The sequence below is a fragment of the Leguminivora glycinivorella genome, chromosome 17, assembly GCF_023078275.1.
Source record: "Leguminivora glycinivorella isolate SPB_JAAS2020 chromosome 17, LegGlyc_1.1, whole genome shotgun sequence".
In the NCBI taxonomy this organism is placed as follows: Eukaryota; Metazoa; Arthropoda; class Insecta; order Lepidoptera; family Tortricidae; genus Leguminivora; species Leguminivora glycinivorella.
Genome location: NC_062987.1, coordinates 20,734,602 through 20,761,300, shown reverse-complemented (window position 1 = coordinate 20,761,300; position 26,699 = coordinate 20,734,602). Strand labels below are relative to the sequence as shown.

The 26,699-nt window shown below is 36.6% G+C and overlaps 1 protein-coding gene across 2 annotated transcripts in view; it reads left to right on the top strand.

The window, feature by feature from the left end:
• The window catches only part of LOC125235642, a 75,578-nt gene that overhangs the window by 43,515 nt on the left and 5,364 nt on the right, over window positions 1–26,699 (top strand). For both annotated transcript variants that reach the window (XM_048142242.1, XM_048142243.1), the window contains exon 2: window positions 24,114–24,213. In XM_048142242.1, coding sequence (XP_047998199.1) covers window positions 24,114–24,213 — 100 coding nt within the window. The remainder of the gene's footprint in view (window positions 1–24,113; window positions 24,214–26,699) is intronic.

The following is a 26,699-nucleotide window of genomic DNA, read 5'->3' as shown; positions in this document are numbered from 1 at the left end:
CTAAGCGAAGCTTGTACTCTGGGTGCTGCGCGACGATATACATACTTAAATAGATAAAATACATAACTATGGAAACGGATTATATCGCGTATACTAAATGAAATGTATTTGAACTATCGAGTTATTAATTTTTATCTAAGAAGTTCGTAGAATTAACGTCGCATGAGAAGACAAAGGTAATAATGACTTGTGGGCGGCACAATAACCAATACCCGTGGTGATTTTTACTAATAATAATGACACTCAAACCTCACACCCGGCTTCCCTTTGACAAGGACAAACCTTTTGTTTGAAAAGTTCTAGATGTAGCCGCGCTGTTTTACAAATACCTAGTTAAGAATGGTATATTTTTTTTTGTTATTTTGAAGGGAACCACCTTGAAGTGAATATGTATCCATAGTCCTGGTTCTTAACTTGCGCTAGTCGGATAGGGTGTGACAAAAAGCATGAGACTTGACATATATATATAGGTAACTTACAAACACAACAGAAAAAAATAAAAGTACGCAGACGCCGAGGTGTCAATGTTTCCCCTCTTTTCCCTCAATTTTATATCACTATTTTCAGGTTTTTTATATTGATATGAAAACCGTGAAAGCTATAATAACGATATTTAGGAAAAGTATATTCTCCATAAAATTTTCTACAATACTGTCTTTTAAAGTAGGTGTCTTTTAAGGTGGGTAGATAAGCTTTTAACTCATCATTTTCAAATTATGCTTAAGTCCCCCGCATAATATTTGTTTTTAACTACTAGTGGGATGAGTAGGGGTAGCACTATCGACTGTTAGTAATATACTTTTCCCCTCACTAGCTCGGAAACACGTGTTTTGTCCTTTAATACCAGCGGGTAAAAACGCATTTTATCCACTAGTGGGTAAAGTAATTTGACCTTGAATAAAGTCAAAATAACTGCTTTAAAATTGATAAAAGTAGGTTAATCTAGTAATAAAGATGATTTACCACCTGTGGAACTACTGGAAGCAGTGATAAACACATTTTTTGCGTTGTAGTTTCCTCGCTATAGTGAGGGGAAAAGTTTTGTGTTACACTCGGGTGCAAATGTATTTTACTTCTCGTGTGTTAAAAAACTCGCAAGTTCAGGATTCTATTCTCGAACCACTCGCTTCGCTCGTGGTTCAACTATAGAATCCTTTCACTTGCTCGTTTTTCAAATTCCACACTCGGCGTTAAAATACAACTTTGCCCCCTTGTATAACAAATAACTATTAAATGGAAGTATTGTAGAGAATTTCATGGTACTTTTCCTAGACATATTTCTGGTAAGTACCTACTCGTAATATTTACTTACAAAAACCTTCAGTAGTTTTCGTGAAAATTTAAAAACGCTAAAAATGGGAGATAATAGTGGGGGAAGAGATTGACTCCTCGGCGTATTTCTACTTCTATTTATTCTTATGAACGTCAAAGCTATGTGCATACCAAGTCTCATGCTTTCTGACATCATACTAATTTAGGCCACTGAAAACTCGTGCTCTATATAATAATGCTTAAAATGTAAAACATGGAAAAAATCGAGTAGTTAAAATTTGTCCTCCAGTCACAATTGCTCCGCTGTCCCTTTTTCATTTTAGTTATTAAGGTTTTATCATTTTTGGTTCTTTAAACTGATTTTAATATTCGCTTGAACCGAAAACGCGAACGATCATCAAGCATCATACGTAGCACTATACGTCGAGAACGGATCGGACCCGCGGGTTTTTAGAGTCCGTCGATCCGGACACACGGACTACACGGGTACCCGGACTTTAATTACACGGTCCCTAATTACCCGTTCCAAACGGGCCAGAAATCCGGATTCGTGTAACACGGGAACGGATACCCGGCAACGGGTACACGAAACACGGACGCGACCGGGAGCCCTAATTCAAACGGATAAACCACAACAAGTCGAAATTGTTAAATTCACAATGCAAATTTCTCTCAGTGTGATCTAGTTCTTGTTAGTTTCATTATTTTGTTTTTTAAGAAATGTTTGGGGTCATCCATATATTACATTTTTTTTATACTACGTCGGTGGCAAACAAGCATACGGTCCGCCTGATGGAAAGCAGTGACCGTAACCTATGGACGCCTGCAACTCAAGAAGTGTCACATGCACGTCACATGTACGTCACACCAAATTTCAAGTTTTTGGATCCCCTTCTATTTCACGCTTTTTTGTATGCCTTTAACATGGATTGTCACATTTAGTATGACCCCCCCCCTCGCCCTTACGCTGTAACGTAATTATATGGATGACGCCTTTCAAAAATAAGTTTTTGTGACAAAGTAAAATTTTACGAATTGTTGTCGTAGGTAGGTTACATACTTTTGCGCATTTTACTAACCCCCGTCGCAAAAACGACGCGACGGGGTGTTGTAAGTTTGCCGTGTCTGTCTGTCTGTTTGTGTGAGTGTCTCACTGTGGCATCGTAGCTAATGAACGGATGAACCGATTTAGATTTAGTTTTTTTCTTTGTAAGCTGAATTAGTCGGGAGTGTTCTTAGCCATGTTTCTTGAAAATCGGTCCATTATGTCGAGGGGGCCCCCAGGGGGCCGATTTTTGAATCTCAGCCATTCGATTTCGTGAAATTCGTTCAAAAATATCTCCACTACTAGCGATTTACATTCTACTAACAGAATCAAAAACGAGTGGTAATTACCACTAGTCTACTAGCATTACAACGTTTCCCACAGACTTTTGAACGGCGAATTCGTGCGTTTGAAATTAAAAAATTGATCCCCAGTGCCTTAATTTATAGTCTCGATAAACATAATAACCTACTTAGCAGGTAGGTAACGATAATTACAGTAGGTAGCATACAGATACCGTAACATCCTTGCAATAAGGACTATGTCAGTTATTAGTGTAGATGGTACCAGGCACCAAAAGGCACGTGAATGATCATCTGACTTCATAAATTGCGAGTTTGTCATAGTTTTTTTTTTATACCTACTCTGTAATCTTAAGTATAAGTAAGTTCTGAAGATTAAAGAGTATAAAGTCTAAGTCTAAGTAAGTATAAGTACTTAGACAGACGATTATTAGAGCTAGCTACGATGACGATATTAGCGCAAGCGATTGCGACTTTGACCAGGTACAGTCAACTTATTAGAATCCTAGGTCACAGGACTCTAGAACCCTATCGTATTGACACCGTGCTTTATTTTTAATATATTAAAGTTTGACTTTTACTGTGAAAGGGTTCTACAATGGCCTAGGACTCAGATTGGTTGACTATACCCTGTACACACAGACAGTAGTTAAACACTATCAATGCCACTAATTCATACTGATAATATAATTACGTATCTACAATTATTACCTACTCATTTGTAGTCTCTACCACCAAGACTTAAGGCTTATCTATGTATTGTTATATTTAAGTAATCAAGCGTAACTTATAAACACAGTAAACGAACTGTTTGTAAACATTTGGAAAGTTTTGTTTGTAATCGGATTCTGAAATAAACCTAACGAGTTCAAATTTTTTTTTTGTTTCAATAAATCAATAGGTCGCTGGTGGCCTAGCGGTAAGAGCGTGCGACTTTCGATCTGGAGGTCGCGGGTTCAAACCCCGGCTTGTACCAATGAGTTTTTCGGAACTTATGTGCGAAATGTCATTTGATATTTGCCAGTCGCTTTTCGGTGAAGGAAAACATCGTGAGGAAACCGGACTAATTCCAATAAGGCCTAGTTACCCTTCGGGTTGGAAGGTCAGATGGCAGTCGCTTTCATAAAACTACAGCCTACGCCAAATCTTGGGATTAGTTGTCAAAGCGGACCCCAGGCTCCTATGAGCCGTGGCAAATGCCGGATTAACGCAAGGATGATGATGATGAGTAAGGTCTTTGCGCAAATTTTGCACATCACCATTCTGTGACAAGCAATCTGCTAAACGGTATTTTCCGCCATAATCTGTTCGCTCACCTATTCTTATCACGGCCTTGAGGAACACGGTGTATAATTACCGTTTACAGTTATGAAGTAAACCACTAGTCATTTCACTAGGTAGTCTTCATCGGATGACACTCTATTCAGTGTTCTCTTCGTTCTGATTATTCTGTGCAGTCAGTTGATTGAGATACCTACTTATACGTGGTGAATAAAAAGGAACGTTTAAACCTTGCATAATTGACTTTTGAGATCATAAGGAATAATTTTTATTATAGGACTAATGCAAAAAAACCGGCCAAGAGCGTGTCGGGCCACGCTCAGTGTAGGGTTCCGTAGTTTTCCATATGTTTCTCAAAAACTACTGAACCTATCAAGTTCAAAATAAATTTCCTAGAAAGTCTTTATAAAGTTCTACTTTTATGATTTTTTCATGTTTTAAACATATGGTTCAAAAGTTAGAGGGGGGGGGGCACACTTTTTTTTCCTTTAGGAGCGATTATTTCCGAAAATATGAATACTATCAAAAAACGATTTTAGTAAACCCTTATTCATTTTTAAATACCTATCCAACAATATATCACACGTTGAGGTTGGAATGAAAAAATAAATCAGTCCCCACTTTACAGGTAGGGGGATTCGTGATTTCAGCATTGGTCCCATAGTAAAAGTTGTTCATTATGACCTCAGAAGTCACTATGAAAAGTTTTAACCGTACTTTTTATTTTACCCTGTATGGTTTTTAACCCCCGACGCAAAAACGACGGTGTGTTATGTCTGTTTGTCTGTCTGTCTGTCTGTGTGTGTGTCTGTCTGTGGCATCGTAGCTCCCGAACGGATAAACCGATTTAGATTTAGTTTTTTTTGTCTGAAAGCTGAGTTAGTCGGGAGTGTTTTTAGCCATGTTTCATGAAAATCGATCTACTATGTCGCGGTAGGGGGTTTTTTCAAAATGTTGTGGTTAGGTTATTGTTACTGAAAGCGTCTAGAAATCTGGAAACAAAAATAGAATGTTTCATACGAGTACAAACTACCTGGAACATTTTGGGAAACCTACACTGAGAGAAAATACAACCAGTTTTCATGTTCGTTCAACAAGTTTTTTGGTTAAAATAGCGCCTACGTGCTCTTTGGTTCAAACAAGCTACTTGTCATTTGAATCGGCAATATATTTGAATCAACAAGTCGATTTTATAAAAACAACCTGACACATGTTGTTTTATATATACGTTTGGCTGATTCAAACGGATAAACCGCAACAAGTCGAACTTGTTAAATTCACAATGCAAATTTCTCTCAGTGTAGTGGATCTAGCTCAGCATCAGAAGACGTTATCCACGTGCACATTTTTTTTGGAATTACTTAGCTGCAAGAACTAAGATTGCGACTAAGGCCTGATTTAGACGGCGCGGCGCGCGAACTCGCATGCGATTTTAGTTACATTGCGGGCTGTTGATGTTACATACAATTTTTAACAGCCGTCAAATACCACAATGTAATAAAACTCGTATGCGAGATGTCGTACCGTCTAAATGGGCCCTAACTTTTTTACATCCTAGGAATGTTACAATTACCTGCATTGTAACATTCCTAGGATGTAGGTCAGTCAATCAATTGGAACCCTAGGCCACTCTACAACCATGTCAAAATGACAAGCAGCAAGAGCTTTCTTACAATCTGATTTATAACGTCACTGTGACATAGTTCTACAGTGGCCTAGGGTTTCAATTGGTTGACTGTACTATCGTCATTTGACTTTCATATTGTTAACTAAATGAAAACAGTTTGTTTTCTCTAACCTGACTCATAAGAAAAATATGGTGATTAAGGTTAAACAAGAATGAAAGGACGAGACGAATGCACTTGCTTAGTACTGCATGATTACACAGCTGATGTTCGAGCTAGGTACAAGAAAAACAATACGTGACACAGTTCTTGTACTTTTCAAACAAAATTAATGTGTGTGTCTTTTAATGCTAAAGCGAAATAGTACTTAACCACAAAATTAAAATTTTTAAAAAACCTCCGACATAGTGGATCGATTTTCATGAAACATGGTTAAGAACACTCCCAACTAACTCAGCTTTCAAACAAAAAAAAGTAAATCTAAATCGGTTCATCCGTTCGGGAGCTACGATGCCACAGACAGACAGACAGACAGACAAACAGACAGACACGTCAAACTTAATAACACCCCGTCGTTTTTGCGTCGGGGGTTAAAAAGTAAAGAATAACCTAACCACAAAATTAAAATTTTGAAAAAACCCCCAACCGCGACATACCTAGTGGACCGATTTTCATAAAACATGGCTAAGAACACTTCCGACTAACTGAGCTTTCAAACAAAAAAAAACTAAATCGAAATCGGTTCATCCGTTCGGGAGCTACGACGCTACAGACAGACAGACAGACAGACAGACAGACAGACAAACAGACATAGATGGCGATAATATTAATATTTGTCATTTAAACACATATCGGCCAAATTGTCAAAACTGAGGTTCAAAAGTTTTAAGCTTGTGTCGAGAGATGGCAGTCTATGCACTGTGATTACACATTTTACTTTGGCAGTAACTCTCCATAATACTCGATCCTCTTTTCTAATAATTAGTACTTAGTAGTGACTTTGAATATCAACTTTGATGTGCTCAACCGTAACACGAAGTATTATAACGAACTGGATAGCCATGGACCGAAGATGGTCGCTTGCCATTCAATTTCTCGTTTTATTTAGGTCAGTAGTCTCAGTAGATGATTAACGTGTTATTTACATTTATGAAATAGTATAGGTAAAACTTAATGCTCACTAAGTGAAGTACCTAAAGGTTCTGTCTCTCTGTTAGTGACTTAAGCCCCATTTAGATGGTACGAGTTTCTCGCATCGAACGTACGATTATCGAAGTACGAGAAAAAATATCGTATCATGTAAACTATGCGTACGATACCGCACGAGAGGGGGCGATAATCGCCTCGCCTTTGATATTTGTATGTCTCCGTGTAAACAAAACACATATGCGAGAATCGTATACGAGTTTATACGCTACTCAGTCGAAATGTATTCAGTAGAAATCATGTAAAACATGGTGTTTTTATATTTATAGCTACCTCTCAGTAACTGCTAAAACCAAAAATAAATTCGGCTTATTAATATTATACAGTTAATGTTTACCTACTGACATTTTACCCCATATATCTATGGGGCAAAATGCCTACGATAATTAAAAAAAAATTATTTATATTCTATGTTTAATAATATCCTAAACCTAATCGCAAGTATCGCAACCAAGATTTTATTAGCTAGGTAACGCTACGGTCGAAATCATTATTTTCCCTATTGTATATTATTGAGACCTTCATAAATCATTTATAGTGTTTTTAATATTATTGGGTACTATTTATCTTAAATTCAAATAAATCCAAGGTAAATTATACCCAATATTATAAAAAAGCATATAATATATGTGTATATAATTAATTAATTAGCAACTAGGCACGCAAGTTGACAGGCAAGACTCGTATGAAAATCGGTTCGCTCCGATTCGTGCGATAATCGCACGTTCGAGAAAAAATGTCATACGAGAACCGGTTTAGACGAGTCGAGAAATGTTATGGAAATATCTCCCGAAAATTCTACTCTCCGTCTAAACTATTTCGCCTGGCGATAATCGCCTGGCGAGTCTCGCATACGATACTCGTATGCGAGTTTTTATTTCTCGCACTAATGTAAACGTTTTCGTACGATACTCGCCAGGCGATTATCGCATACGATTATGTCATACGAGTTTCTCGACCAAGACGGGCGAGAAACTCGTACCATCTAAATGGGGCTTTAAGCCCGAACGACGAAAACGTTTACATTAGTGCGAGAAATAAAAACTCGCATACGAGTATCGTATGCGAGACTCGCCAGGCGATTATCGCCAGGCGAAATAGTTTAGACGGAGAGTAGAATTTTCGGGAGATATTTCCATAACATTTCTCGACTCGTCTAAACCGGTTCTCGTATGACATTTTTTCTCGAACGTGCGATTATCGCACGAATCGGAGCGAACCGATTTTCATACGAGTCTTGCCTGTCAACTTGCGTGCCTAGTTGCTAATTAATTAATTATATACACATATATTATATGCTTTTTTATAATATTGGGTATAATTTACCTTGGATTTATTTGAATTTAAGATGAATAGTACCCAATAATATTAAAAACACTATAAATGATTTATGAAGGTCTCAATAATATACAATAGGGAAAATAATGATTTCGACCGTAGCGTTACCTAGCTAATAAAATCTTGGTTGCGATACTTGCGATTAGGTTTAGGATATTATTAAACGTAGAATATAAATATTTTTTTTTTAAATTATCGTAGGCATTTTGCCCCATAGATATATGGGGTAAAATGTCAGTAGGTAAACATTAACTGTATAATATTAATAAGCCGAATTTATTTTTGGTTTTAGCAGTTACTGAGAGGTAGCTATAAATATAAAAACACCATGTTTTACATGATTTCTACTGAATACATTTCGACTGAGTAGCGTATAAACTCGTATACGATTCTCGCAGATGTGTTTTGTTTACACGGAGACATACAAATATCAAAGGCGAGGCGATTATCGCCCCCTCTCGTGCGGTATCGTACGCATAGTTTACATGATACGATATTTTTTCTCGTACTTCGATAATCGTACGTTCGATGCGAGAAACTCGTACCATCTAAATGGGGCTTTAGAGACAGTTTGTTACGTTGGTTAAGCATTTTACATTAGAAAAAGTACTATCGGCGATACGATTTGTCAGATAATTCATATTTGAAATATATATATATTTTTTTGAAATATTTATTCAAATTTCTATGTAAGGTCACATTTCTCTGAAATTGATTGCAAAGAAAGGTTTTTATACAATTATTGTTATTGTTTCATAATAAGCGTACATTTTTTGTTTTGTTTTAAATAAGCATCCATTTTATTTACTTTTTTATTCAACAGGGGTCAACAACCTTCATTTAAGCATTACCAATTCGTATCCAGTTATAACAATGAGTTATAAACATAAACAACATTTTATTAAGGTGCATTATTGTAATTCCGAAAGTCGCATAAAAATCACCATTATATCCATCATATCAAGAGCCTGCTCCTGTTTTTTATTTGTAAATATTTTTATTTTATTTTCTAATAACCTAACCACAAAATTAAAATTTTGAAAAAACCCCCGACCGCGACATAGTGGACCGATTTTCATGAAACATGTCTAAGAACACTCCCGACTAACTCAGCTTTCAGACAAAAAAAACTAAATCTAAATCGGTTCATCCGTTCGGGAGCTACGATGCCACAGACAGACACACACACAGACAGACAAACAGACAGACAGACACGTCAAACTTAAAACACCCCGTCGTTTTTGCGTCGGGGGTTAAAAATGATGGGTAACCCTTCATTTTCGGTGGTGCAAGTGATCCTTAGGCACTGGTCCCACGGCGAGCTAGCAAACTATGAGCTATCGGCTATTTGTGCGACAAAAGATAGTCGCTCCCGTGTAAATAAAAGTGACAGATGTATTATAGCTGAGCTATTGACTATTTTATAGTTCATCGCTCAGCTATAATATCTACATCTCTTTCTAGTCAGGGACCAAACGACCTCTTTTACAAAAAGTCGTCGACATCTCCTCTAAATACCTAAAACAGGTATGGATGTGTTCCTCGTTATCTCTAGATTACGAATTGACCTGTTTTAGTTTAAGGAGGGGGGGACGGGTTGAGAAAAAGGGGGAGAAAGATGGCGGCCGACCATCATAGATATTTATTCACATCTCGAGTCCTATGGCACCAATCTGTTCGTGCAAGGTGTCGTTTGAAAGCTTATTAAACCTACTTTAATTGTTTATAAATAACTATACTCATAAAAGTAACCGTTTACGAAATATTTGAAAATATGTGTTTTTTTATCGCGCATGAATTGCACAAGTACTAGAAAAAATGCGTCTAACTCAATAAACAATAACTTTACCGCAATTGATGTTATTATAAAATTTTCGCGTCTATTCATGCTCTTTTTAAAAATATAAGTTTCATTGGTATATGATAATATATAACCATGTAATTACGAATTTGGTTTAGCAGGAGTCACTCTGCCCGGTCGCAGAAATGGGCGCTGACCGTAGTAAAGTATTCAATATTTTTGAGGTCCTATTTTACGGATCCATATGCGAGAGGTATCGTTTCAAAGCTAATTAAACCTACTATATTTTTTTATAAATAACTATAATCATAAAGGTAGCTGTTTAGAAAATATTTGAAAATATGTGTTTTATAGACCATGAGTCGCACAAGTACCTACTGGTAAAAAATGCTTCTTAATCAATTTAAACAACAACTTTTCCGGAATTGATGTTGGTATAAGATTTACGCGGAATTTCGTGCGCTTTCTAATAACATAAGTTTTATTGGTGTATGATATTATATAACCAAGTAATTACAAATATGGTTAAGTAGGGGCCACAGCGCCCGGCCACGTATGGATGCTGACCGTCGCCAAATTTTCTATATTTTTCAGATCCTATTTTATTTAACAGGAATCTTTTGAAAGCATATTATGCGTACTATCATTAGTTCTCAATAATTTTAGTTGTAACTGTAGTAGCTAACAAAATATTTGAAAATATGCATTGGAACCGATGTGAGTAAAGGTGGAAACCCATTACACCATATCATGCTATGACCGTGCTATGAACGTGTCAGGCACGGAATGTAACGCGACACGGATGGCTATGCCCACTACAACGTGTCCACATCATTTCATATCCGGGCATAACGAGTTAAGTGACCGTAGTGTCCGCGTATCATCCCCGTAGCATAGACGAGTATAGTGACCGTAGTGTCCGCGTATCATCCCCGTAGCATAGGCGAGTATAGTGACTGAAAGAAGTATGACAACGCGTGTATAACGTGCTTCAAACGGTCACCATATGCGGTTATACCCCGTTTGACCGCCTGCACGCACCGTTCTATCACCGTTACGTGCCATTCACGGAGCGTTTCGACACCGGCAAAATATCCTCGCCGACAATATTTGACGGTCCGTGCATGGCACGCTACGGGTATGATCAGTGATGGAACGGGCTAGTATGCATAGCCTCATACTTTGTAATACAAAGAATATTTTTTTGTCTGACACGTTCATAGCACGGTCATAGCATGATATGGTGTAATGGGTTTCCACCTTTAAACATGCTTCTAGCTCAATGAATTATATTTTTTCCGCAATTGATATAATAACAAAATAAACGGCGAAATGTATGACCTTTTCAAATAATAAGTTTTGTCAGTATTGCATAAACAATTAATGTTAATTTATCCATCATACTCACTGCGCACCGTCATATACATGGATGACCATTTTCGTTGCCGTGTTCATAATTTTTAAGATTGTATCTTGGTGCATGACCAATAAACAATAACTTTACCGCAAATAATGTTATGATAAGATTTACAGGACATTTCATATGCTTTCTAAAAATATAAGTTTTATTGATGTATGATATTATACAACCAAGTAATTACGAATTTGGTTGAGCAGGTGTCACTGCACCCCCGTGACGTAAATAAGTGCTAACCGTCGCCTAATTTTACGTATTTCTCAGATCCTATTTTAACGATCAATTTGTGAGAGGTATCATTTGAAAGCATATTATGCGTACTATCGTTGCTTTTTAATAATTTTAGTCGTAATTGTAGAAGTTAACAAATTATTTGACAATATGTGTATTTTTACTGTATATGAATAGCATTCGCACTGATACGAGTGAAACATGTTTCTAGCTCAATAAATTATATTTTTCCGCAATTGATATAATAACGAAATGAACCGCAAAATGTATGGCCTTTACAAAAAATGAGTTTTGTTAGTTTTGCCTAAACAATTAATGTTAATTTGTCCACCATACCCACTGCGCACGGTCAATCGTCATATAAACGGATGTCCACCGCCGTTGCCTTGATTTTTTCATCATTTTACAGATTTTATTTTACTGATCAATTAAGTATATAAGTAAATTCGATACGTGATAGATTATATTTATTATGAATATACGATTAGTGAAATAAAATCTGATAAAGGCAACGACGGTGGACATCCATTTATATAATGGTGCGCAGTAGGTGAGCTGAACAAATTCAAATTAATTGTTTATGCAATACAAACCAAACTTATTTTTTGTGTAAGTCATACATTTTCCGTTTATTTTGTTATTATTTCAATTGCGGAAAACTATAATTTATTGAGCTAGAAGCGTGTCTTATCAATGCCAATGCTATTCATGCACAGTAAAATACACATATTACTAATCAAATATTTTGTAAACTTCTACAGTTTTGACTTGAAATATTAGAAATAAAGATAGTACGCATAATATGCTTTCAAATGATACCTCTCACAAATTTATCAGTAAAATAGGATCTGAGTAACGTAGAAAATTTGGCGACGGTCAGTCAGCACCCAATATCGTGACAGGGCGCAGTGACCCCTGCTAAACTAAATTCGTAATTACTTGGTCATATATTATCATACACCAATAAAACTTATATTTTTAGAAAGCGCATGAAATTTCGCGTAAATTTTATAATAACATTAATTGCGGTAAAGTTATGGTTTATTAAGTTAGAAGCATTTTTTATCTGTATATGTGCAACTCGTGCTCGAAAAAAAAACTCATGTTTTCAAATATTTTGTAAACAGCTACCTTTATAACTATAGTTATTCAAAAATAATTATAGCAGGTTTAATTTGCTTTTAAATGATACCTCTTACATATGGATCCGTAAAATAAGAACTTAAAATTATGAATACTTTACTACGGTCAGCGCTCATTTTTATGCGACCGGCGGAGTGACCACTACGAAACAAAATTCGTAATTTAATGGTTATATTATCACTTACCAATAAAACTTATATTTTTAGAAAGCTCATGAATAGTCGCGTAAATTTTATAATTACATCAATTGCGGTAACGTTATTGTTTATTGACTTAGAAGCATTTTTTACCAGTACTTGTGCGATTCATGCTCGATAAAAAACACATATTTTCAAATATTATGTAAACAGCTACCTTTAATATTATAGTTATGTGTAAACAATTATAGTAGGTTTAATTATCTTTCAAACGATACCTCTCCTATATGGATCCGTAAAATAAGACCTTAAAAATATTGAATACTTTACTACGGTCAGCGCCCGTTTATGCGACCTGGAGGATAACCCCTGCCAAACAAAATTCTTAATTACATGGTTATATATTATCATATAACAATGAAACTTATATTTTTAGAAAGAGCATGAATAGACGCAAAAATTTTATAATAACATCAATTGCGGTAAAGTTATTGTTTATTGAGTTAGACGCATTTTTTACTAGTACTTGTGCAATTCATGCGCGATAAAAAAACAAATATTTTCAAATATTTCCTAAACGGTTACTTTTATGAGCATAGTTATTTGAAAACAATTAAAGTAGGTTTAATAAACTTTCAAATGACACCTCGCACGAACAGATTGGTGCCATAGGACTCGAGATGTGAATAAATATCTATGATGGTCGGTCGCCATCTTTCCCCCCCTTTTTCTCGACCCGTCCCCCCCTCCTTAAACTAAAACAGGTCAATTCGTAATCTGGAGAGAACGAGGAACATATCCATACCTGTTTTAGGTATTTAGAAGAGATGTCGACGAAAATCGTGAAGGAGACGACTTGTGGCCAAATTGGCTCTAGACTATTCTTTTTAGACCAGGAAAAATAGCTTGACCTGGACATAATTCGATAACCGTAATTTTCTTTTTCTGTCGTATAAAGTATCATTAGTGATAGTTAAAATACAAATTATTAATCAAATTAGGGTTCTGATTCAATTTAAAAAAAAATAAAAACGAACTTTGAATATTTTTTGATTTTATAACTAAAGTATTAAATGTAATCCGGAAAAAGTGCTTGTATTATGTTGTGACACCTGCATTTCATATAAAAACATCTAATTTTTATAAATAATTCATACAGAACTATCATTTATAAAGAAGGTTTAGTAAGTTACACATTTTCAGGCGTATTTCACTAGAAAATATTGTTAACCGTAATCCTGCAATTTATTATGAATATAATATTACGTGTGTTGATAAATTATTAAAACTTATACCAATACTTTTGGCGCTTGTTCAAAAGTCTTAAATATTGATAATTTTAGGAAAGGAAAAATACCTAACTAAATTGAAAGATGGTAAATTTTGCCGTTAATATATTCTTAGTACTATACGAAATCAATTAAACAACAAATATGTAAGATTCATTACTTAATTGATATTTTTCTTACTTGCGCTTTAATATGAACGTTATTACCTGCAGAATAAGGTCGTGCACAGAGTAGGTATAGCTAGTATAGTAGTAGCGGGAACGGGCGGCGAGTCGTCAACACGTGTTTCGCTCGGCGATATCAAGGGCGCCGCGTTTTCAAAACGCTTCGATAACAAATATTTCACCGTCCAGTATAAGAGAGCTCCCTTATTACAAGTGACAAAAGTCATACAAATCAATTAGTCCGATAGGTCACGTTAAACTGGTCAAGTCGTTAGCTCAATAATAGTACCTATCGAGCTTGACGAGATGCTTGGATCACAACAACGTAATATGTATGAAAGCTTGCGGCGCTTAAGACTGTATTCTTTCGAGTCGTGTGTAACGTATTTTGGCGAGGCAAATTTGAAGCACAGTGCGTGTCTGTCTCACTCACTCTTACGGTAAACCTAATGAACTGTTTCACTTTCAGAGGATTTTTGAAGTAATTTGGGTAATATGACATTGTCGCGGTGAGGTCTTTCCGGTACAAATTTATCGGTGGATCTTTTCGGATTTGTGGATGATGAGCCGATGCGATGTCGCTTCATTTTGAAGTGTCGACTCTCGCGAGGGAGTTCTTAGAGGACCGCGAGGAGCGCGTGTGACTGTTGAGTTTTTGAATGATTTGAAGTTTGTGAATGATTTTATTTTGTGTGTATTTGTGTGGGCATGAGGTGTTTGTGTTGCGAGAGTCAAATCAATAATATGAGTGGTACAAATTTTATTAGGGGGCCTCATGTGTGAGAAACTCAACACTCGAATGCTGCGTAACAATGCGAGCCGAAATCGCCTAATCGGAAGTGTCCGACTTGGTATCGACTAATCTATACACGTTGTAACATGAGAAACCAGAAATCAAAACCTGGTTTCTGGTATCTGGTACCCGGTAACCGGTAACCGGTAACCGGTAACCGGTATCCGGTATCCTGTATCCTGTATCCGGTATCCGGTAACCGGTATCCGGTATCCGGTAACCGGTAACCGGTAACCGGTAATCCGGTATCCGGTATCCGGTATCCGGTAACCGGTATCCGGTAACCGGTATCCGGTAACCGGTATCCGGTATCGGTAACCGGTATCCGGTAACCGGTATCCGGTAACCGGTATCCGGTAACCGGTATCCGGTAACCGGTATCCGGTAACCGGTATCCGGTATCCGGTATCCGGTATCCGGTAACCGGTAACCGGTAACCGGTGACGGGTCTCCGGTATTCGGTGACCGGTAACCGGTAACCAGTAACCAATGACCGTTAACCGGTATCCGGTAAACGGTGACCGGTAACCGGTAGACGGTAACCGGTATCCGGTAAACGGTAGACAGTAACCGGTAACCAGCATCCGATATACGGTATCCGATATCCGGTTTCCCGTGTTCGGTTTCCCGTTTCTGGTTTGGTTTTGGTTTTGGTTTTAGTTTTAGTTCTGTTAGTTTAAACAAAAACAAAACTGAAAACGAAAACGGAAACCGAAACGGGAATGGAAACGAAAACCGAAATCGAAACCGAAACCGACACCGAAACCTACACCAAAACCGACACCGAAACCAAGACCAAAACCGAAACCGAAAAAAATATTTAAGTTCCTAGAAGTAAAGAGTGACAGAGATAGCACTATAATCATTTAAGTTCCTGGTAGTAAAGAGTGACAGAGATAGCACTCATGTTAGTCAAACTCGTGGTATGTGCACTTCCCGCACACAGTAAAGAGTGACAGAGATAGCACTATAATCATTTAAGTTCCTGGTAGTAAAGAGTGACAGAGATAGCACTGTAATAATAAAATTTATGTTCCTGGTAGTAAAGAGTGACAGAGATAGCACTATCATAATTAAAGTTCCTGGTAGTAAAGAGTGATAGAGATAGCACTCATGTTAGTCAAACTCGTGGTATGTGCACTTCCCGCACACAGTAAAGAGTGACAGAGATAGCACTATAATAATTTAAGGTCCTGGTAGTAAAGAGTGACAGAGATAGCACTATAACAATTTAAGTTCCTGATAGTAAAGAGTGACAGAGAATAGAGATAGCACTATAATAATTTAAGTTCCTGGTAGTAAAGAGTGACAGAGATAGCATTTTTGTTATTTAAATTTCTGTTAGTAAAGAGTGACAGAGATAGCACTATTGTTATTTAAATTTCTGTTAGTAAAGACGTAAAGAGTGACAGAGATATCACTCACGTTGGTCAAAGACGTGGTTTATGGACTACTATTTGGACCCCCAATGTCACGCTTTTTTAATCCTTTAACATGGATTGTCACATTTAGTATGACGTAATATATGAATGACGCCTAAAGATTGAGAGAGACAGCAATATTGTTCTTCAAATTCGTGGTAGTGAGAACAGGGTGCGTAGCCGAATGGCACAAACGCTCACGAAACGAAACGCTAGTAGATATCTATCTCTATCGCTCTTCCGTATTGGCGCGACAGAGCCAGTCTGCGTTTCGTTTTCGTTTCGCGTCGGAGAAATGGCATTCGGCTACGGGGCCTGAACAGACAGCACTATGTATCGCGCGGCCGCCGACTACGCAAGTCGCCGCGTAATTATAATAACCGTTCGGCTCCTTTTTAGATCGTGTACAGTCAACAACACAGCTGGCAAGACAAAGTGCCAAAAATATGTATAGAGTATTTTATTTCCTGTACAAGTGTTGGTACTTGGTACATTAAGGTATGTGTATACATATATTTGGCACTTTATCTGTATTCACAGCTGAGTTGCTGACTGTACCAATAACGATCAACTATGAACTTTTGTGGTTTGTTTTAAATAGTTCTATGCAGATATAGATTAGAATACCTATTCTATCGGTACTTTTTGTATAGGTTATTATAATAACTGGACAAAATAATTATAATCAGTGCCGGCGCACTCCGCGATCACGATTCTTTCGCCGAGCTACAAGGCCTTGATATATAGGATGTATTATTTTATCAGCAACAAAAATATGTGATGATATTGAATTAAGGCAAAACAAGACATATAAACGCTCTCCATTATTTCCTCCTGGTTTATGAAGCTAGAACAATGATTTTTAACACATACGAAATTCGTACACTGAAATAAAGTGATGATACTATAAATATACTCGACATTCAAAGTCGATAATCTAGTGACGTGAGAAGTTATTGATATAACAGAATTTTGCACAAAATAGGCTCACCCTTTGATGTTGAAAATGCCGCCACTATAAAACAAACAGACCGCACACGAGCAGCCGACATTAAATTCTATTGCACGGCGCGAAGGTCGAAAGCCGCGCCCGCACCTGGGCGTAGGTAGCGAGATCGGGTGCACGTGCGCTTACCTTTGAAATCGCCGACACACAGGTGTCGCCGTTCGCCCTCTCTTTTCATTTATGTTTCTGTTTCAATCGGTTAGCCGTTTGCCGGCCGGCAATAAAGGTTGTTTTTTTAACCGACTTCAAAAAAAGTAGGAGGTTCTCAATTCGACTGAATGTTTTTTAGGGTTCCGTAGTCAACTAGGAATCCTTATAGTTTCCCCTGTCTGTCTGTCTGTCCGTCCGTCCGCGGATAATCTCAGTAACCGTAAGCACTAGAAAGCTGAAATTTGGTACCAATGTATCAATCACGCCAACAAAGTGCAAAAATAAAAAATGGAAAAAAATGTTTTATTAGGGTACCCCCCTACATGTAAAGTGGGGGCTGATTTTTTTTTTCATTCCAACCCCAACGTATGATATATTGTTGGATAGGTATTTAAAAATGAATAAGGGTTTACTTTTACTAAGATCGTTTTTAGGGTTCCGTAGTCAACTAGGAACCCTTATAGTTTCGCCATGTCTGTCTGTCCGTCCGTCCGTCCGTCCGTCCGCGGATAATCTCAGTAACCGTTAGCAGTGTTAGCACTAGAAAGCTGAAATTTAGTACCAATATGTATATCAATCACGCCCACAAAGTGCAAAAATAAAAAATGGAAAAAATGTTTTATTAGGGTACCCCCCCTACATGTAAAGTGAGGGCTGATATTTTTTTTCATTCTAACCCCAACATGTGATATATTGTTGGATAGGTATTTAAAAATGAATAAGGGTTTACTAAGATCGTTTTTTGATAATATTAATATTTTCGGAAATAATCGCTCCTAAAAAAAAAAAAAGTGCGTCCCCCCCCCCTCTAACTTTTGAACCATATGTTTAAAAAATATGAAAAAAATCACAAAAGTAGAACTTTATAAAGACTTTCTAGGAAAATTGTTTTGAACTTGATAAGTTCAGTAGTTTTTGAGAAAAATACTGAAAACTACGGAACCCTACACTGAGCGTGGCCCGACACGCTCTTGGCCGGTTTTTGATCATATTAATATTTTCGGAAATAATCGCTCCTAAAGGAAAAAAAAGTGCGTCCCCCCCCCCTCTATATTTTGAACCTTATGTTTAAAAAAATATGAAAAAAGATCAAAAAAGTAGAACTTTATAAAGACTTTCTAGGAAAATTGTTTTGAGAAAAATACGATAAACTACGGAACCCTACACTGAGCGTGGACCGACACGCTCTTGGCCGGTTTTTTGTTACTCGATATCTCCGAGAATCGTGGACCGATTTTCAAATTATTTTTTTTAATCGAACGGGTATAACCCCGAGATGGTCCTATTGGCACCAAGTCCCAGGCGGCGCGGCGCGCGCCACGCCGCCTGGGGCGCGTCTTACGTCCTTCCTATACAAAATGTACTGAGGAGACGATTTTTGAATTACACTCAGGTGGCGTGGCGCGGACGTCCGTTGCGCGCCCCGAGACACGCGACGCTCTGGTGTGGCCGGTACCTTACGTCCCTAACCTATTAACCGATCCGCCGCGGTGACGCGGCCGGTGCGCGGCGCGCTCTTCCAGGCCCGCGCCCCGCGCGCTCCCCCCGCCCCGCGACAGCCGCTCTACGACAACTTTGTACCCTTTTAAATTACTGACATTTACAGTTTCTTAAGCGCGACCTTCACAGTATTAATTTTGATAAAATCATGATTATAGTACACAAAAACCTGGTCTTAAGCAAAAAAATCTCAGTTACAATTTATACCTACTGAGAAATTCATGTTTATTTAAGCGTTGAAAATATATGTTTAAGATCGGTGTTAAATGTCTATATATACTTAATACAATGCAAATTGATATATATATCATGGTCACCATTTTTACCTACCTAGATATTTACATTAAATGAAAACGGTAAAAAAAAGTACACAATCAGATTTATTTTCTGTGTAATATCGCTAATAACTGATCGCATCTGAGTGCACCACAAAGTTAATCTAACAAAGTTTTCGGTTAACTATTTTGCTGTTAGCGAAAAGTGGGATAATGTACTTTATCTCATGATTTTTATAAGATATGAATACGATCGTCTTTTTTTTTTATCTATGTACATAATTACTATTTGATGCTTAATAATAATACCCAATAAAATATCAAAAAGGACGAGTTATTGAATTATGTCCAGGGTACCTTACTTTTACTCCACTATTTGTCGCATAAATAGCCGATAGCTCATCGCTTTACTAGCTAGTGGTGGGACCAGTGCCTTAGTGACTTACTAGTAGTAGAAAGTGAAATTGTGAGTAAACGGGTTTAAATAAATGATGGCAAGAGGTCATAGATAAGTCAATGATATTGAACTTTACTGTTCACTTGAAAATGTAACCTCAGAGTGAGAATAATGGTACAAAATTGAATAAGTTTTTTCATGGCTGTTAGGGCTGTTATGTCTGTTGTAATCTATTTATTTAGATTAATATTTATTTGGTTAGTCATAGTTTATGTTTTTGTGAGTGAGAGTTTCTTTCTGATAGAATGTGACACATTAAATACAGACGGGTCTTTTAGTAGAATTCGATGGTCCAATTTTTAGATGAGCGTTATTTATTTTTTTGTCTACTTTTTTAAATGCCATATTTTATTATTTTCATATTTTGTCTACTCAATCGGTTTTTTTTTCAATCCTAATAAAATTGTCCTAAACGATTTGTTCCTTTTGTGTTACCATTTTCCATACAGAGTAACGAAAGAGGAAAGTAACATAAATGTATGGACATTAATTGAACACTTTTTTCTTTTATTGGGATAGAAAGTAGGTACTTATGATTCTGAGTAGAACTGGCCAAAAATTCATTAAAATATGAAAATAAAATAATGACAAGAATTACAATTTTGAAAAAGCCCCCGACCGCGACATAGTGGACCGATTTTCATGAAACATGGCTAAGAACACTCCCGACTCCCGACTAATTCACCTTTCAAACAAAAAAAACTAAATCTAAATCGGTTCATTCGTTCGGGAGTTACGATGCCACAGACAGACAGAAGAGACAGACAGACACGTTAAACTTATAACACCCCATCGTTTATGCGTCGGGGGTTAAAAAAGAAACGCTGTGTATATTGTAACTGTAGATAAACTGATTTTTTTAAAGATGCTTACAGAAGCCATTCAGTTAAGCTTTATCAAACACAAAGAAGAGGCTGGATCGGTGAACGGGCACGTTTATTAAATAATCTGTATCTGAATCGATGTAATTTGAACATCTTTTAAATATTTTCAATTGCTAACGGAGAAGATTATGTCATTGAAATGCTGAATAATTATACGAGTAAGTAATTTACAATTAGAGAAACAATCACGAGATGCCTTCTCGCCAATGTACTATCAGCTGCAAAAGTGTAATTATTCATAATTTCTCCATGCACTTTTGCAGCTGATAGTACATAACCATTATAATTATTCACTGTACTTGTCATTTGTTTTGTGCAATAAAGTGTTTACCACTACTACTACTAAAAATTAATTAGGTTCACCATTTTTTTTTCAGGGGAAGAAATTATATTGAATAACGTAAAACAAATAAAACGATTCATTAAAAACTTACAAATAAATAAAAAAATATATTAAACCTACGAAATTATTAATAATTTATAACGTTTTACGTTTGGTTTGTTTTAGAATAGGTACCAACAGATCGAAATCATGTAATGCCCTTAGTAATGCCAAATTAGCGGCTAGTTTCCTATAATTAAAATAAAATATTTTGTGCAGTGCACGAAATAAAGCACCACATAATTAGAAGAAAGTTACGGACAGTGGTCGTCTTTAAACATAATTTCTTATTCAATAAGTCAAAAAGAAAGACATAAAGAAAATAAATTGACCGTGACGTCACTCCTCAGTATTTCATAGTAATTCCATATTAGCAAATCGTTTTGACAGTTCTTAGAATGAAGCTGATTTGACTAGTAGGAAACTAGCCTATTATAGACTAAAATTATATTATATCTGTGGCAGATGGACGAACATATATAGATTTTGTCTTTTGAGGTATCACCAGCGCTGAAGGTAGCGCTGGAAGTCACCAGCAACACGCTGAGTTGAGGCCATTTCGTGGCACTTCATTCCTTTCTGTCCTGTTGTTATTATGTGTATTTTGTCTTGCCTGTGTTCACGAATAAATGTTTATTCTATTCTATTCTAGAATATTCAAAATAAAACTTTACAGAATTTAACCACATATTTAAATTCAGTGAATCCTCGACGAAATATGAGTTATAGCTACCATTTATATGTTAAGATCTTTCTTAAAGATTATTCCGACATTAACTGCAAGGTGTTGCTGCAACGCACGTGACATCTGGCGGTATTGTTACACGTGTTTCACGGATTGGCTAACAGGTGATGACTTATCAAAAGTTATCTTGCGCATATTGTTTTGGGTTACAGTGATAATTTTATTCATGGAATAAAAGTGCTTAGGTGGTTTATCAGGAGGTTTTTTTTACTACGCGCTACGCGGTGCTAAAAAAATCTTTAAAAAACTGGGGGTAACAAATGTTTACATACATGCTTTAAAACTCGAGCGGTCATTGATTTATTATCACTGTGAATTTACAATAATCATAAAGTGTCTTACCTTATCAAAAATGTAAATGTTTGCAAATAATACATACAACTAATCATAATACATACCTACTTACTCTGTTTACGATAATCTGTTGAAAATTATTGAGATTTTGTAGAGGAAATCATTTGAAAATAAAAAAGCATTTTGCAACCATTTAATCCGAGACATACATGCGTGATGTTGTATTACATATCGTCACTACTTTTAAAAAAACTTGTATCTTCGTCTGTCAATGAAAAGAAAATTGTAGTAAGTATGTATGGAATACACATAGACTTACTGCGTTTTAACTTTGGGGAACAGCGTGAGATACGAGATTTTTTAAAAGTAGTGACGATATAACTCGTATAGGCATTATACAAAGAAAAAATTGAACTTTCTCCACGTATGCACTAATGCTGCTGAGTGTTCTAGCAATATCTAGAGGTAATAACTTTACAAATACATCATGTCTACCGTTTACCTTACAAGAGCAATCACTTTGTGGTTTTTGCGGTACCTATTACGTATTCTTGTTGTCACCTTTTGTTAAAGCGACTTGCCCTTGCAAATAAAATTATGTTTATTCATCATTTAGAATCAGGAAGTGCTGTCTGGAGAAAGAGGTAGCTTACGCCCCAGTTTTTTTGCGCGTGTAAAAAATACATACTTAAATGATTTTTTAACAATCAGAACAGTCTGCGAACGATGCTAGCATTGCCCTCTTACGGTAAATGTCGCTAGGGTTCCCTTAGATCCATACAGTGGAAAGATTCGTTGGTTATGAGGTCTTTTTAGGTAAAAAACAAACCAGTGCTGCTTGCATCTTATATTTTTACGTAGGTCCTAATCAAAAACCATTTTGCTTACTCCGTTCCAAAATCATGTCCATTTATCCTTCTCTCAGTTAAGCCAAGGGTTACCAACTAGTTCCTTCAAGCCCCCTTTCAACTTGGGAATTTTAGTTAATTATACAAATGTTATTAACTAGATTTATCGAAAAAAAATGTCCATTAACACTCAGCCAAAAGATATTTCAAAAAAATCTTTAAAAATCGAGGTTCCGCTCTCGACTCTTTCCTCCTTCAAAACTTAATCAATCGGAACGAAATTTGATAACAATGAAATAATCTGTGTCGGACCGTTTAGCTTTTTTGGTTAATTGTTACCAATCTTGAGTATGAGGAAACAAATTCGGTCCACAGGGAGATTGCGAACAGTGCCGCGTCGCATAGCGCTTTCAGTAAAGAACCCGAGAGTGATTGGACCGACATACTACGAACGACTACCCGCGAAATTGCGAACAGAAACATCTGACGAAACTTTTGAACGCCAATTGAAAATCTTTTTATTGGAAAATCCATTATAAGTATTCTGTAATTGAGTATATGGAAATGACATGTAATATAAATTGACTGTAATCCATTATTGTATTTTAATTTTAGTTTGACGATCATTATGAGATACCTTGTTTTTTCTTTTTTCCTTTTTATGTAAAAATTGACATTGTGATTACTTATAAATCATTATTGTTATATTTTTAAAATTAGTATCAAATTATAATTGTAATTGATATTTCATTAAAAATCATACTCGACGATCATAATATAAATTCTTATAGATTAAGGTAGAATAATTTATAATGTAATTTTATATTATGAAATAAATAAATCTAAATCTAAATCTAATCTATCACACCTTTTTTTGCGCCACAATGAAAAAGGCCGTTTTTGGAATTTTTTGATTGGCTCTAGAGTCTTTAAAAAGCAGAATATCAAAAAAATCAAAACGGTCGGATACAGATAAAAATAATAACAATCTGTGTTGAAAAAATTATTGCTCTATCTTCAAAAACCAGGGAGGAAATAGTCGAGAGCGTTTGTATGGAGAATTGACCCCTACCGTATCGTCTTAATAGATTATTCTTTAATTTTCAGACAGAAGGTGGTAGACTCGATAGAAATCCCAATCCTCACAAGATGCTGCTTCTGCTTCCCACTACGAAAAGGACTGATCGCCTTCGCATATGGAAACCTGGTAAGTCAAAGCCATCAACATTATTTTCGAAAAAAAAGCGAAACCGTAAAAATGCCCCATTCGAAATTAAAGTCATAACAAATAATAGATGTGGATACGATATAGATGAGATTGTATGTTAATAAATATCGTATCTAGAGCTAATTATTGACGTATTTTAAAGTTGAATCGGGCTATTAGTGAAGTGTGGTTCAAATAATATCAAGTGATGTCAAAAAGGATGTCAAGTCCATATCGCAGTTCGCGGATGCACATTTTATCACACCGATAGAACACAGGCAGTGTCACTGACCTTCCCCACTAGTACCTATGTTGTGACAGCCTACCATGAGCTTTGGAAGTCTTGGAATACTATACTTACCTACTCGATAGCGTGAACGTAACAGAAAATGTAAGGTACAGCGGGGCAAATCTTGACTGGGGGGCAATTGTAACTGATCCATTTTTTCCATTATTACACTATGATGTTGAGTTCTACATGTATCCACTGAACACGCCTACCATATATAACCGGTGAGCATCTGAGCATCCAAGACTTCATTCACATTTAGCGAAACTTTCCACTATACAGGGTGAAATAAAAAGGATCGTTCAAACTTTGCCAAACCAACGCTGAAATCCCAAAAAAAAATGGCTGTTCCATAGAAATTATCTGTATTATGACAGTCGTAACGTATGAAACAGCCTATTTTTTTGCGTTTTCAGCATTAGTCCCATAATAAAAGTTGTTCATTATGACCTCAAAAGTCACTATGCAAAGTTTGAACGGTTCACTTCACAATGACGCGTTTTGCGTAAGGAAGCTCTAGGTGGCTCAGTGTGCAGAGGCCGTGAGTTCAAGTGTCACTCAAAGCGTTAATTTTCCACTTTGAAATTTCCAATTTGAAACTCGTGGTATAGGCTCGGGATACGTACGGGTAAGTAAACAACTTTTACTTGGCATCGGAAAGTGATGAAACCGCGGGTGGCGCAAACCGTTGCTTAAGGGACTTTGCACACATCCGATAAATACTTGGTAAACTACGGTATTTTAAACACGCTGGATATAATGATTTTTTTTTTTATATAAAAAATATATCAACGAGGATCGAGTATATAGAGAACTAACTTATGCCCGCGGTTTCATACATATATACATGCATACATATAATTATCTCTCTGCCTTCATGTGCAGGCGTGATTATATGTATGAATGCCCGCGGTTTCGCTCGCGAAAAATTTGAAAATTGCGGAATGCTCAATACACACTTCCACCAATTATTTTAGTGTAGTGGGGGGTTAGAAAGAGACAAAAAGTAGACTATGTCACTCTCCATCCCGTCAACTATCTCCACTTAAAAAATCACTTCAATCTTAATTCCGTTTTGCCGTGAAAGACGGACAAACAGTAGAATTAGCATGGATTACTGTCAAAAGTAAATGTATAGTCACAGTGCACAGACTGCCATCTCTCGACACAGGACTAAAACTTTTGAACCTGAGTTTTGATAATTTGGCCCACATTCTTAACTTGATATGTGTTGAAATTGTCAAATACATTACGGCAAAAACAAAAAACGATCAATCTTTTAAAAAAAAAATACGTCACAAACTTGTGACACTGATGTATCGGATCCATTTCGTGTCATGAGCTGGTATTTGACTTATGGTAATACTAGCTTTACATGTGAATCGGGCTCTGAACCCATTTTCCTTTCCCAAATATTTGACCAAAATATACTGAAAGTAATTTAAAATATAAAAAACACAAAGTTTCAAATCTTCTGAAACTGCATGTAGGTTGTACCTACATAAATGTATAATTACAAAACATAATTATATCCAATGCTAAGAAGCGCTGGTGGCCTAGCGGTAAGAGCGTACGACTTTCGATCCGGAGGTCGCGGGTTCGAACCCCAGCTCGTACCAATGAGTTTTTCGGAACTTATGTGCGATATGTCATTGATATTTGCCAGTCGCTTTTCGGTGAACGAAAACATCGTGAGGAAACCGGACTAATTCCAATAAGGCCTAGTTACCCTTCGGGTTGGAAGGTCAGATGGCAGTCGCTTTCGTAAAACTAGTGCCTACGCCAAATCTTGGAATTAGTTGTCAGAGCGGACCCCAGGCTCTCATGAGCCGTGGCAAATGCCGGGATAACGCAAGGAGGATGATGATGGCCTACAATATACATACTATACTAAGTTTAAAATGAATTGGCAGTGAAGATTACATATAGGTACGTACATATTTGTTTAATTACGAAGCATAATTATATCCAACGCTGCATACCGGTTTTACTCGTATAATGATGCATCCTATTTCTAACGTGTTTTAATGATCTGTGCAACCTTAGCAGCAAAACACACAATTTAAACTAAACCTGTTTGATCTAGTCGAATGTTATTGGTCATCCTAAACATTTCAATATCTTTCTACACTCTGAATAAAATTCATTTAAAAATTGTAGATCTGGGGGACGATTTTTGAATGCCGACCATTCGATT